Source organism: Alosa pseudoharengus, unplaced genomic scaffold (genome assembly GCF_046254945.1).
Source record: "Alosa pseudoharengus isolate Yale_2024_CS ecotype anadromous, Long Island Sound unplaced genomic scaffold, YU_APseudo_1.1 YU_APseudo_1.1_scf_9, whole genome shotgun sequence".
NCBI lineage: Eukaryota > Metazoa > Chordata > Actinopteri > Clupeiformes > Clupeidae > Alosa > Alosa pseudoharengus.
The window spans coordinates 23,012,019-23,027,475 of record NW_027468881.1 but is presented as its reverse complement, the minus strand read 5'-3'; the positions used below and the strand labels follow the sequence as shown (position 1 = coordinate 23,027,475).

Genomic DNA, 15,457 nt, shown 5'->3' with positions numbered 1-15,457 from the left:
CAGCAAAGGTTAAAGCATATGCTCACTAATCTTAAATAAACAACTGTATTGTCTTAAAGGTATGGTGTAAGACGCTTGTGAAAGAAGGATATGCAGCTTTCAAGTGACAAAAACAGCAAATTCCCAAGTTCACATTAAAATAATTGGACATGAAAATCCTCAAGGACTACAAATTAACTACAACGTGACAACAAAAGTAACAACGAGTCCCCAAATGGGTAACTCAGTCAAAGTCCTTTTAGGCAGAGACTTTCTAATGAGGACACACAGCACTCAAAAAATCCTCCATAGAAATGCATGGGGTTAGTTGTAACGGCAATTGTCTACACATATCCTTCCGTGGCAAAACGTTGACAGGTGAATACATGGAGCTAATCATGTAGTGTGTTGTGAAGACATTGTGCCAATCATGTGTTGTGATCTCGCCGCTGGAGCAAGGTTGGTGTCATGAAGCCTTGCGCACGCGCATTTCTGCCACAATAGATGCCCGATAAGTACCCAAAAAGCGTTCAATATGCATGGACGGATTATGAATTTTCGGGCCCCTGGGCCAAGATACATTAAGGGCCCCCCACTAATTGTCGCATATGTGGGAAGGGGGGTTTGGGGGTCCTCCCCCAGAATTTTTTTAATTTGTTTGATTTACTGTATTCTGGTGCATTTTGGGGATGGCCAATACTTTAATTCAATCAGATTAATAGCCTACATCCTGATTTGTTGATATTGAGGCAATGATTCCATGCAAAGGCTTGGGCCCAAGGGCCCCCTGATCCCTTGGGCTCCTGGACCTGGGCCCGGTAGGCCCGTGCAGTAATCCATCCCTGGCAATATGGCCGGGGAACCCTCAGAACTCATGCAATCATGTCACGAAGCAATTTCTTGCATGGAAAATCCAAGAGGACCTTTTTACCTAACCATATCATTTACTGACAATAAAACTCTTATTAGAAAAAAGAACTCTGAGTAGAAGCATAATCTTGGTGTCAAATGAAAGCTAACCCAATGGAGTTTCTTGCACATCTTTCTGGTTCCAGGCTTCAATACAGTCCCTCTATTATATTACAGTATGTGCAATGTCGGGCAAAAAAACTTAAAATGGGGCTGCAATTAAAAAATATTTTTTTTTAAGTACAGTTTCAGTACAGCTGTTTGAGTCCATGATAATATGTGTGTGATCCGAATAAGCAACTGTAAAAAAAAAGCTTTCTGCGGACGATGTGACGTCTCTGCACCGCGGGACTTTGTGATTTACATGTATGTAGCAGGCTACAAATTGGCTATGCCACAAGCAATGACACAACAAGCAATTTGATCCGCATACATCTCACACTTTCAAGTCCTGGCTATAATGACACTGATACATTGAATCTTGACATGACAAGTGATGTTCCACTCTTTTAAAAATATATTTCTTCAGTACAATTTCAGTACAGCAATTTGATTCCATGATAATATGTGTGTGATCCGAATAAGTATAATAAGCTACTGCAAAAAAAGCCTTCTGCAAACAATGTTCACCTCTGCATATGTGACGTCTCTGCATCGCAGGACTTTGTGATTTAGGAAGCTACAAACCGGCTATGACACACAACAAAAAAATTGCCCCGCATACATCTCACACTTTTAAAAGTCCTGGCTCCTGGCTATAATGACACTGACATGTTTAATCTTGACATGACAAGTGATGTTCCACTCTTTTAATCAAGACTTTAAACAACTGTGGTATGATAGGCTATGGGGAAATATTGCATACAAGAATCTTGAAATATTGTGCTTTAAAAAAAAAAAAAGCCGACTGACTGATGGTTAGATTATTTTATGAAAGACTCCTTGTTATTTTAAGTGGTCAGAAAATAAATCATGGGACAAAATACATATATAGACCTATGTTGACATTTGGCCCAAGAGGAAATGTAGACCTTTGAAGTCTCCCTATACCTAACACTGCAGAATGGTTCACTCTATCAGATTAATTTCTTATTTTGCAATTCACTGAAAGGTCAACACCCCACCTAAGGTTTATCAGGGATTTGCACCCATTTCACATGGGTTTAATCTTTCACCAGCAGAAATGCGTTTGCCCTTCACGGTCTCCACCTTCCAACACTTTTATTACTGTTTGTAGTTTTGATTTTACTTATTGTCACCTTTGTGTATCATTACCAGTAGGGCTATTTGTCATGGTGCATACCTGCGGCAGGACATTCATTCATAGCGCTAACTCAACCTTGATTTCTTTTTTAAGTTTACCTGGTGTGCTAATTCGCTTATAGAGGCACACAATCAACCTACTGTAAAGTCTCTACTGACGTCCATGGTGACGTTTATAACTTTCCTGTTTGACTTAAGATTGACTTCATTCAGTGACAGCAGGCTCACAGTCTGTCAGCTGTCTGTGCTGTTATCACAGGTACCATAATGGCACTCCTGGACAAATGTTTGGCCTTCTCAAATAAGCATCTCCCTTCACCATGTAAAGAAATTGGGCTAGTAATATGGTGCACAGTCCTGTCTCATCTGCTCTTCTATGGATGCTTTAATTAATCGTATAAACATTAAGAGACAAAGCTTCAAGGTCAATAGAGGTCAAAACATACACATAATTAGGATATGTCTAACATGGGGGTGCTTTGGGTGCCTTGTTGTTGTAAGGGGTATATGTGAACACTGCTGAGTGTGAGCTCTATTTGACATATGAAGTTCAAATGAAAATGAACTGCACTAAGACATGGCACTCAGCTCAGCTCCCTTAGAACAGTGATCCACTCTCAGAAACACAAATATCTATAATTATCTTCTCACAACTGCATCTGCATCACAGTGTTCACTCATAAATGTGCAGCATAAAATTTAAAGTTTCATTAAGAAATCTTATTCAACGATAAGTGGAATTTAAATACTTTGACGACAGGCAGCTCGTTTTGGCTAACATCAGAATTAGCTGTTTTCACTCATTATTAATAACGTTGACTATTAAAGTCTATGTGGGCCCTCTGTCTCGTGAAGAGTCCTCCACTTTCCCACACCTTACACCAACCTTGTCAGTACTTGTTTGAAATATTTTGAGGCCTTGTTGGTCTGGATTCTTTTTGAGTTACTACAGCAGACACTGACAGCGATAAAAGTGAGAACCATCCTTATAAACACTACTGTACAAATACCTTACCAACCATTTCTTATTTAATGAATGTGACACAAAAGAGGATAGAGCAACAGGGGGCTTTGATCATTTGTTCAGATTCTTTATTTCTTGCTGATTTGCCGTGGTGGTGTAACTCCAATGCAGACCCATTCAAACCCTACTCATCCAACTCATCATCCATTCAACACTCCAACCCTGTGCAAACTCATTGCTTAACCGACTGAAGGAAACCCAAAACTCAATGTCATGTGGGGAATATCGAAGCTGAACACTCCCATAAAAAAAGGACAAGCAAACAAGCAGACTGGCTATGATGGAGAACTAATTAGAATAACAAAAAGAGTGAGATAATGCAGAGAAAGAACGTTAAGAAGGCAAATGCGTGCCAAAAAAACCCCCAAAGTGGTTAAAGTACAATAACACAAAAACGGAAAAAAAAACTGACATGCCTTGCCTGTGCCCTGAAGGTGTTGGCTTGGGTTCATTTCAATATTCTAAGAAATCTTCAATATTCTAAGAAAAAGCCTTGCACCACTGAGTGTGGCTAGTGACATTTCCAACTCATTTAAAATGACAAATTACACATAGCTAAACACACACTGAGGGCCTTTAAAAAATAATATATATATATAAAAAAATCAGCATATACTCCCTAATGAAAAGCCATTATGTGTTGAGGCCCAGGTCTTGATAGGTCAGTGCATAGAGATGAGAGACTAGGCTTGTATGATTACATTCTGAATCAATGATTGGGATCTACAGCCAAATCTTTGTATGAAACATTGTAATTTATAATCAATAGATTTTCTGTTACCCTGCAGCATCTCGATTCGCAAACTTAGTTAGTGATACTTACACAACAGCAGAATTTCCAGAAATCATGAACATATTTTTTATTTTTTTTGCACGGGATTGCAATTATAGATATCAGGAGCACATCCAAGTTAAATGCCGTCCAAGAACATCTGAGCGTTTTGGACTTCAGCCTTTGGGCTTTCCATAAACGAATCAGACAGTGAAAATGTCAAACACCTTACATTCACAACAGATACATTCAACTCGATGCAATAAGCTAAGTGTTGTTGACAAATGCCATGTTCAGGGACACGTGGAACGGTGATGGATTAAGCCAGTATAGCGCCAATAGTGGCCCCGCCCTCAACATCCTCCCACCACTGTCACACTGCAAGCTTAGGAAGAAGCACTGCCAAACTGCCCCTAGGGCCAACACCCGACAGGTGTTAAAGTTGATCCTTTTGCCAAATGCCTCCCTCTATCGAAAAAAACACAGAATGTCAACAACTCTCTCACTCTCTCTCTCTCCCTCACTCCCTCCCTCACACACAACACACAACTAGCAAGTTAGATTCAAAGCTTGTGATGGGATGCCAAAGGGTGAATATATGATTTCAGAATGTCTTGGAGTTGTAATCTGCCGTCTCGGAAATATTGAATACTCTCCATTGCAATAGAAATGTACAAAATAAAAGAGTTCTATTAGTTATATGTCAGCTTGAGAATTAGGCCTAGTCACTCGATAAGCAATTTTTACCCCAATGGCTTTTTCCTCCCTAGCATCTCTTTCAGGTTGCACACGCACACGCACACACAGGCGTGCACACAATACACATTTGCACACATATGCACACATCTGTACGCACTACGCACACATACACACACACTGCCCCACTTTCGATACTATGGACTCTACTGAACTCTGTGATGACATCTAAAAAAATAAAGACCAAAAACAAATAACGAAAAAAAAAGTTTTTTTTTTCTCTCTCACGTTTTTTAAAAAGATCCATAGCACTCGTCTTTAAATTAGCATTCACACATGCATACTCTGGGTGTTGAATGTTGGCTGAATTGTATGGTGGGGACAGAACAGCCTTGTCTTCATAATTTTCGTGTTGCTTGGTGGCCGGGAGGAGGAGCATGTTTGTAAAAGTGTCAGTAGGAACTCTGGGATACTCACTCCTCCAACCCTCCAACCCTCCACCTCTAACCCCCCTCACACCCCCCTCTCTGTTAGATGCCCCTCCCTTGTTGGATAGTGTAAGATCAAGGCCACTGTTCCACTGCATCTTGGCCATGACCACATCCACATTTAAGACTGTCCAAAGGGGTAGGGTCCATGACTATCCTGAAAGGAAGAGAGAAAGAACAAGTTCAGACTCTACACTTCTGAAAGACACTGGGTACATTTGGAAGAATAAAAAAAGATAGTAGGGACAACATACACACGAAAGGCATTTCACTCAACCTCCACAATGCCTGTTCTAGAAATGTAAAATGTCATAATGGGAGCAATTGTAGATGGATTTTAAAAGGCAGTTTGTGGGGACACTAACAGTAGAGGGGGCACTTAGACCATAAGGAGGGCATTCTTCATTTTTAATGTTGTCTTTTAACCTGTTAACCTTTTTGGTTCTTATGTAGCCATTTTAATTTCTCTTTTTTTACATGACAAATTCTATTAAAATAACTATTAAAAAAACTATCCCCACAAACAGCAAAAAAAAAAGATAACATTTTAAATTAGGAATGCTCTGCTCATGGTTTAAGTGCCCCCTCTACTGTTGGCGCCCTCACAAACTGAGTTGCCTCAGTTCCATCTGGAATTGCTCTCATTGTAACATTAGACATTTCTAGAACAGGCAATAGGTGGAGTTTGAGTCAAGTATGACAGTATGAAAAGTTACTTGCTTAGTGATAAAAGTTTCATGCTAATACTGCACATGGGTCATGGGTGTATCAGTGGATTTCTAAGTGGACTCCCCACCCAATGGGTGTAATCAACTTGGTAAGTATCTGAGGTCAGCCCTTTGACATGTATGCAAAGTCAGGTCTCATGTGACAGTATTATTGCAGTTGATAATGAGTCTTATTATCTGGCTGTGTGTGCAGAAGTTGTATACATTGCATAGATCCTTTCAACTACATTAACAAACAGGTGCGTTCCTTAGGCATTTCCGGCGGCACATAATACAACATTGAGCTAATGGCAACAAGTCTGATTAATTTCCTTGTCCACGTAGTTTTGAATGTTTAAACTGGAAACCCTCTAGGAACAGATTGAAACCACCATCAAAAAGGAGGTAGAAGAGAGATCAAGGGGGGGGGGGGGTTAGCAATATAACATTCAGCCACTTTTGTTTTCCACTACCCACATCCAAACTACCCTAACCCTAACCCTAACCCACATGTTAAAATTCACTCCTGTATTTGATGAGATGACTTTTTAATTGGCAACGTCAGAACTCCCATATACAAATTGCATTCCATTTTACTCGTTGATACAAGAAGTTCTGGCTTAGAGCAATGTGTCCTCTGGTCCTAACGTGGTTGAGCAAGTTCCACGCATACTGGTGGATCTCCAAATAACAGCTTAACACCCAACTCTTTTGTGATTACCTACATACTTGACATATTTTCAACCTCTAGTCTTAACTGCTGACCCTTTGTCTGACCCCCATCTCCTCCACTGCTGGCAAATTGTTCTAAGAGGTTCCTTCATTACCTCTTCCAAATACTCAGTCGTTTGGCACTTGAATGCAATCAAACTCTAACTTCACGGCCATTTGCTTGCATTATATTGTATGTATTTGTATTGTATTGTATACAATGTATTGTGTTGTATGTATTTGTATATCGATTTGGCTAAAGGTGAATGCTGCATGCCTAATTATGGGAAATAAGAAATATACTGAAACACCTTCTGTTACAAGCGAAAAGAGTAACAGTCAAACACAATACACAACACACTTACAGCATGTGTCAGTTATTCTGTTACTAGTTTGACTAGTTTGATACTCTTCTTTTACAGTTGCATACAATTATGTGAACTTTTTCCTCGCTGGATGTAATTTTATTGGAATAACCATGAAATGTATTAATTAGTATTTTACAAATGAGAAAAGTTTCAGGATGTTATCATTAAGGTCAGGGCTGGGTGATATGGCCCAAAATTTATATCGGTGTATAACTTGGAGCATGGATAGTAACGATGATATCACTCATCTAGCACAATGAATCTATGTTTAATCTAAATGCAATTTGAACTAATGCAAATAGCTAATCATAAAGGCTGCAATTAATCGTGCAGCTCCCAATGGTTAATCTTGTCACATATGATTTTTATATTCATGTCATCCTTCAGACAGTGAAGCTCACCAAACAGGAGTGATGAACTTCTCATGCACTAGGCAAGTTTACCAATCAGAAGTGGCCCAACCTATTTAAAACCTTTTAAAAAGTATACCGCAAATCAAATCGCAATCACAATATCTGTCAGGCAGATTTCAATTCCATATTTCCCCTCCCAAATTGTGCAATCCTATCACAGTATATTATATGTTTTTTCTTTAAATTTCCATATCAATACTTCTGTACAGGTAAAACAGATATTAGTCTTTAATTTCAAAGTATATTCTTTTTGGCACAACTCTCTAGTCTGTATTTCTGTTTCATGAATCACAGCTATCCATAAAACAATCTTGTTCTTGGCTACTTGTGAAGCAAGATATTTAAGAACATATTAGCATTTTATTGATGCATGCTTACACATTGAGCACACATTGACTTCAAAGAACAGCATTAACTTTAATGTTGCAGCCGCAATAATGATGAAGGCTTCGGTATGCCAGTATAGTCAAACTCCATATCTTAGGGCAAATTAATTTTTACTACCTTTTATACCTTCCAGCCCAACTTGAAGTTTATTTTCATAGTGTTGCACTGAAAAAGACTGATCTTCTGATAGATTATAATGTATTGGACAAGTATTAGACTGAACATATTAGACTGATTTTTCAAGTCTTATACTGGCTTATAAAGTGTCATGTTTGAATGCACTGCACTTACTTCAAAAACAAGAAATACAGTTATCTATATGAAGTGTTGTGTTGTTGTTATCTACATGCTGCATTGTGTTGGACAGGTCGAATCTTAATTGCGCGTTCTTTGGTTACTCCATGGATGTGCCGTGATTTGATCAACGCCTGATTTTAAGTCTCCTTTTTCGGCAGTATCAATGTTTACTGATTAGATAGGGGACTGTCAGCTCCAGTGTGATCTAACTCATTCTCTCTTGGTGACTAGTCAAACAGCAGGAGTGGCAGAGGAGTTCTTCTAATATTGACTCCTCAAGGTCTGCATGTACTACTGTATCCCCCAACTTAATCATCTAAGCACATAACAAAGGAAAAACGGTGTGAATGGTACCACCTATTTATTTAGTATACAATGGACCATATGCATGGAAGGCTCCTAAGCCAGTTGGGTCTCAGACTTTTGGCTCCTGCACCTTAATTTGGATGTGTGGATGAGATTTATTTCCGGTGTAGCCAGGTGTGTTGTAGTTGCCGCTATTGTTAATGTAATTAGTGTCTACACAGACCTGGTTGGGTGTTGCACCCAGTCAGCACGTTACGATGTAGAAGGATTTATGCGTGTCAAAGTTGTTGTTATTAGGCAAACAACATACTCAGTGTCGGGGAGAACGTGTAGGGAGCAGAATAGAACAGAAAATGCCGTTACACAGCTGATGCTCCACCGGAAATAAAAAAGATTGCTTAAGAGGCTTCCGTGCATTTGGTCCATTCACTGAAATTCGCAAATGTGTAATTCCAAACTTTGGAATTTAACATACCATTCGTCGCAATTGCTATCAATCAACTACATATGCTTCCTGTTATTGCATTTTGGTTAGCATGCATAGCAGCCCACAATGCTTTTCCACAATGCTTAAATGCTTTGTAACATTCTTTAGCTATAGTCTTCTGACCCAACCTTTACTTGTAAGAGCTCCGTACTGACAAGCTTGTATAAAAACACAATGCTGAGCACAATGCTGGGACACACCCAAAGCTACTCCACGTGTTTTGTGTTCCACACTGTCAAGTCCCTCTCGTTTCACTCACCTGCTCGCTCACACATTCACACTCAAACTCACTCATACACACACACACACATTCGCTCACACACACACACACACACACACTCTCTCTCTCATACACATTTGCTTACACACTAGGGGTGGGCGATATGGACAAAAAATAATATCTTGATATTTTTTGTGATTTTGACGATAACGATAATTAGTCGATATCCTTTAAAAAAAAATGTAGAAGTCTGAATTACTTTACAGCTCATTATTTATTAATAGCATCAATTCAATAATAACCAATAACCTATCCTGTGACTTTTTAACCAAATCAACCAATGCATTGTCACTCTATGACATTTCCAATTTTGCCCACTTGTGTGTGTGGCAATGACATGGTCTAGCCAGCTACATTAAAGAAGATGACTAGGCCTAACAGTTTCCCAAGAGAAAGTCTGAAGCTGAAGTTCCTTTCAAAAACCTTTACTTAGGATTCACTGTAAAACTAAGCAGACCAACAGAGTACATCTAAGTTATTTCTTTCGATGTTTTGTTTAAGAGAAATCATGTAGGCTAGCATTCCAAGTTACAGAATAGAAACTAATGCGTTAGCTTATGGCTAATGTATATGAGAAATCCCATAGAGATGCTAACGGTTAGCATAATCGATACACGTAGATATTTAGAGCGAACTTCAGTCCATTTACAAAAGGGTTACATGAGAAGAGTTCTTTGTTTACAACTGACTATTAAAATACTCAAAGGCAAATGTTTTCTCTCCATATAATACCATGTAGGAAAAAATGTGACTGTCTCATTAATGCTACGTGAACAGAAGTAGCTGCACCAAATCCCAAGTAGGCTACGTCTGGATCTCGCTACACAAAATAAACATTAGGCCTGCATGTGACAACGTGGACCCACTAGCGATCATGTGACACTTGCTCTGCTGCAAAGGGGCTTCTCTTGCATACACCTCCTGGATTTAGTGAATGTATGGGGTTTCAATGTGTGATTTTGAGTGTTTTTTCCCCATAAGTAATTGAAATACTCGATAATGTAAATTTGCACATCGTTAAAACAACAATCAAGATATTATCGCAGACGATATATATCGCCCACCCCTATTACACACACACACACACACACACACACACACAAACACACACACACACACACTCGCTCACACACACACACACACGCTCACAGACAGACGCTCACTCACCTGGCTGTAGGTCACTACCGACAGGTTGTTTTGCAGGTTGTTTGTGGCTAGAGACACAGAGCTGTGTGACAGTCCGTTTTGCTCAGGCTGAATGTGCTCAGGGCCGCTCTCCCAGCCTGCGCCAGGCCCTTTTAGGCCGCCGTCGCTGTGTTGTTGTTGTTGTTGTTGGTGGTGGTGGTGGTGCTGTTGATGCTGCTCGGCGATGTCTCCTCCGCCCCCCCCTTCTTCCCCCCCCCCACCGTCCTTGTTCTTCTGTGGCGAGGCGAAGGGGTTGAAGTCTCCCTCCAGGTGGCGGTGAGGCTGCGTATTGAACTCAGGCTGGAAGGATGACAACTGCTGGGTCACGCCCAGGAGGCCCCCCACCTCCACGCTCAGGATTACCCAGATGACGTCTGTGCAGAGAGAGAGAGAGAGAGAGAGAGAGAGAGAGAGAGAGAGAGAGAGAGAGAGAGAGAGAGAGAGAGAGAGAGAGAGAGAGAGAGAGAGAGAGAGAGAGAGAGAGAGAGAGAGAGAGAGCGACAGAGAGAGAGAGAGAGAGAGAGAGAGAGAGCGCTTTAACAAGGGCTTACACCTCAGACACTTAATTGAGAACATAGTTTGAATTATGAGGGGTTTTGGGGGGTCTGACCCCCCCTGATTAGGACCTGCACCCCCCCCACCCCCAAAAAGACATAAAAACAACAGTCTGGGGGTATTGCACTATTCAATATATTCTTATGTAATGTAAATTGAATTTCTGTCCCTCCCAAAACTCTATATAAATAAGTATGTGAGGAAAACATGACAACTGGTATATTTAATTTCGCCTGGTTATGTTTCCCAAACAGCTAAATGTATAAATGGATGCTCCTATAATGGAAAACAAGTGTGTAAAGGTTCACTGTTTAGGTACAGGATGTTAGGTTCAATACAGATGTGTACCGAATGTACCAAATGCAGTCTTTAAGCAGGAATCAACAGTAGGCTTTTTTATTTGTGTGTGGACTCTGTTTCAAATGGTGTGTGGACCCTGTTTCGAGGAGGATCATATGTCAGTTTAGGTAATTAATGGCAAAAAAACATTTGACCCCTTTTAAAAATACTATTCGTGTTTATTTGTGTTAAGCATTAGCCATATTGTCAGTGAATGTTAGGCTAGCAGTACTTATAGGCTTACTGTACCGAAAATGACCCTAGCTGTGACAACACCGAGGTACATACTGAATCGTTTTTTTGTGTTTTGTGTACCGTCTTGGAATTTCACCATTTTAGGGGCCAGACCACTTGGCCTTCGGTTGGGCATATTTGGTGGGGGGCACCAAGGCCAAAGTTAACTATACAGTGGCAGGCTATAGAAATTATCAAAGTGGTATTTAGCCTATTCACAACAGTAGACCTGCATCACTATGAAACATTACAAAAACATGAAACATGTCATATTACATAGAACTGTAAATGATCTGATCATGTAATATTTACAGATATCTAGGCTATATTTAACATTTTATTTTATATTTGGCCTGTATGAAATCATGTATTGAACAATTTAAGTTTTATTAAATTAAAATGCTTAGCATTTTGTGATCATTAAGGCTACTTAGTCAGCACAAACTCTTAGTCAGCTGTATATCCTCTGATTTTAATATTTATCGATATCTAGGCAATATTTGTAATATTTATTTTGTATTTGGCCTGTTATGAAATCATGTAGAAAAATGTAAACACATTATGAAACTTTAAGCCCAAATTTGGAGACATGCATGTCGAAATTTGCTACAGATTCAAAACCGGATTACTCTGGAACGGTTAACTGTACAGGGGAATGCTTTACACCTTTGTGCTCGGTAAGATCTGCTGTTTATTTTGATATATGGTTTGTCATGTGTTGAACGAAGGGTACGTGAAGTATTCCACCGAGATGAATGAGTAGGGAGATAGGCGCAGAACCTAGAATTTATGATTCAATTAAATCATATTATTTACTTGTCTCGCGAACCGTTCACCACAGCAATTAGCGGTTAACATCGTTTAAAAGCTCAGAAAAATGTATTTCATGTGATGTGATACTTGTGATGTCTGGCTACTTTGCGAGTAGTTCAACTGAGAAGAATGGGTGAATTTGGACGCACTTTCTTTCTTGCCGTGCACTGTCACTTTCTTCACTGCTTAAAAGACTCAATTAATTTGCGCTGTGAATGCTAAGATTATTTTGACAGACCATAGGCTAATAAAATACGCTATTAGTCGGACGCAAGCCAGAATATTGAAGTAAGGGGGCACCAAAGCCACAGTGGCCTGCAAACCACTGATTTTCAAAGGGGCATCACGGCCAACGCAAGGGGCCATGGCCGTCGTGGCCGCCGTGAAATTCATACCCTGGTTACACCCCTAATGGAAAGGACAAATGTGCGGTCCCTGACGGGGTCTTCACCTCCGTAGAATAGTCCGGTGGCGGTGCACATCCTCCACTGGCCCTGGTACATGCCCGGGGTCACTGGGCTGCGCATCTGTACGCTCACGTCAGAGATCTCCTGCGGATCCAGCGAGCGCACCATGACGATGTTCACGTGACCAAACTGATCTCCTCCGACGTACTTTAGACAAACTCCTGGGGGCCACGTCTCTGTGCCTGTGAGATCACCATAAATAAATACACTTTGGTATGATGCAATTTTAGGCATGTTCCACTGGTTCCAATGATTTTTACATACAGTATGTTTGAGTTATTTTTGAATATATTTACAGTCATACAGTACCTGTGTTTTGTATTCTCCAGGTTTTCGTGAAAGGTGTGTCTGGTGGTACTGACTCGCCCTCCCCAATAGTGACGTCCTCCACGAAGGACATGGATGGTGCGGTGATGTTGGGACTCTCGAAATCATAGTAGGCTCCAATGGCTGCTTGAAGATTCCTTTACAGAAAAAAATACACACATTTAATGGCTGGTGATTCAACCACAAAACCACACACAGACAATAACAGACAATTTAAGGGGACATTATAGATATCCCCCATAAACACAGACCTGCATGCTTCCATTTTGGCTGTCTTGTCTCTATAGTCATAGAAAACAATGTCTCGAAAATGAATTTATATCTTTAAGGAAATGCAGGTTACCGAATGTTGAAAGTATACTTGTGGTTTCGAAAGAGCAGTGCTAATTTTAGTAGTCGCATTCCTTGACTAAGCGTCACGTGACTGTGAGTTCGCCTAATGCCGCATGCAAGTCCATTCCAACAACAACTTACGTTGTATGAGTAGCGTATCTATTCTGACAATATTTTGTGCACGAACCCTTAAAATTTATTAGGTCCCTTTGCACCAATAACTTACATCCTTTTTTTCAAACAGCATACGATCTTCAACACACGTTACCTTTACATTTGATGATAATATAACTCATAACAAGATAACATTCTAACGTTACTTTCCTATCGATACTTAGCCACTAGACTAGAACGTTATCTAAAGCTAGAGAAATTCTAAAGGTATAGCTACTAAAAACTGGGGCATGGTTGGATGTTAATATTAAACTATCGGGACACTAGTACTACGGAGCCAGTCATTAACTGTTCAGTCGATTTCGAACATTTCAGGATTTGCAGCTGCATGATGTTACGTAATGTAACTGCGGCTCATGTTTGGGGCTTTGGAATCGTGCCATCAACCGACTACGTTAGAATCAATCTACCTGTCTAGCAGAACAAAATCGTGAACCTGCAATTTCTGTAAACATCTAGCTTCTACATATTTCAATATGGAAACTGCGCAAACAAATAGTGTAATTTAGACACGATTTTGAAAGTGGCTGTCTTAATTAAAACTCTCTAAAACAAGTTAGCTAGCTAACGTTAACGTTCGACAGCTGACGTTACGTCGGGGAAACCCTACCCTTCAGTTCCTGAAGCGAATGAGCTAGCCAGCAAGCTAACTTGGTCGTTGACATGTCTGCTAGTAAGCTAGCGATAGCAATCAGCTCTTGGTCGCTATTAAAATGTCCAGCTAAAATGATCATGTAAGTTATGGCATTATGTCCCACAGAGAGAGTTCTTCTGTGACCGAACTCTGCAGTGCGTGGTTAGCTGTCTTAATGTATCCTACAAAACCACCTTAACTGCTCTTCAAAAGAAGTCTGCCAGCTTTATTTCCTAGCTAGTTAACATTGGCCACCAATATTTTGAACGTAGCTAACATTAGCTATCTAAAAACAAGCTTTCTACAGGAGGTCACGGGCTAACCTGTTAGCTAATGTCGTGCACTACAAAGTAACAACCAGACTTTCACCTTTTCCTCTTAAAATAATGGTACTAGCAACAACTATTTTAGTAACACAGGAGCACTGTCTTAAATTATCCGGTACAATGACGACGGGGATGATGGAGGTTATACAGGCCAACCGCTAGCATTAGCTAACATTGGAGAAAACACTGGAGGCCTCGCATCCCCGAGCTCACCAGTTAGTCATATCCAAGAAGAAGGCGCAGCCAGCAGGGTTAAGTTGAAAGCCCAGCAGTCTTTGGAATTCGGTGATTAAGATATCTTTGTCAGTGGTGCCCATGCAGCTAAATTTCTGCATGAGCTCCGGGTCTAAATCTATGTCCATGCCCTCCATCGCGGGTGCCCGGGTACAGCGACAGGGTTCCTCTTTTAATTTAGTCCGAGGCCTCAACCAGTCATAACAACAAATCCAAAAACAACGGGAGTGCGCATGACATTACAGTGGCCGACTATGGTGCGTTCACAGACTGTACAGATGGATCAGGAATTCTCGTTCTTGCTTTGACGAACGCCGTTCTTCCTGGTACACGCCCCCTTTACCCCCAAATCCAGAACAATCACCAAAAAGTTCAACATAACATAACATAACATAACATAACATAACATAACATAACAATAGAGCGTAGAAAGTCCAGATTTATGCACAGATTCAACTGTTTGCACTTGTGAAGTGTTCTTGTCCTCATTGTTCATACAGACACACAGTGTTTTAGATTGACCAAATGTTGGCCTATTTAATCCTAAAATAAAGGTTAAAAATAGGGAAATACGGATAAAATGTTAAGCTTTTTAAAATGTTCTGTTTTCATATTTTCAACTGACAGTAGCCCTAGCTAGTTCTTTATTCAATATCAGGGACATCCAAACTCCTCCATTAGGCCTATGCGAGTGATAATATATTACCACATTATATGAGACTCATTGGCTTACACCGTCAAAGAGGTGA

The 15,457-nt window shown here is 40.3% G+C and overlaps 1 protein-coding gene across 1 annotated transcript; it reads right to left on the bottom strand.

The window, feature by feature from the left end:
• Window positions 1–3,226: 3,226 nt before the first annotated feature.
• ilrun (inflammation and lipid regulator with UBA-like and NBR1-like domains) lies at window positions 3,227–14,980 on the bottom strand. The gene is made up of 5 exons (XM_076275763.1): window positions 14,688–14,980; window positions 12,990–13,144; window positions 12,665–12,862; window positions 10,255–10,646; window positions 3,227–5,288 (listed from the first exon to the last, which is right to left on the bottom strand). Exons 1-5 carry the CDS (start codon window positions 14,843–14,845, stop codon window positions 5,253–5,255), a joined length of 939 nt encoding a protein of 312 aa, XP_076131878.1. The 5' UTR covers window positions 14,846–14,980; the 3' UTR covers window positions 3,227–5,252.
• Between the last annotated feature and the right edge of the window lie 477 nt (window positions 14,981–15,457).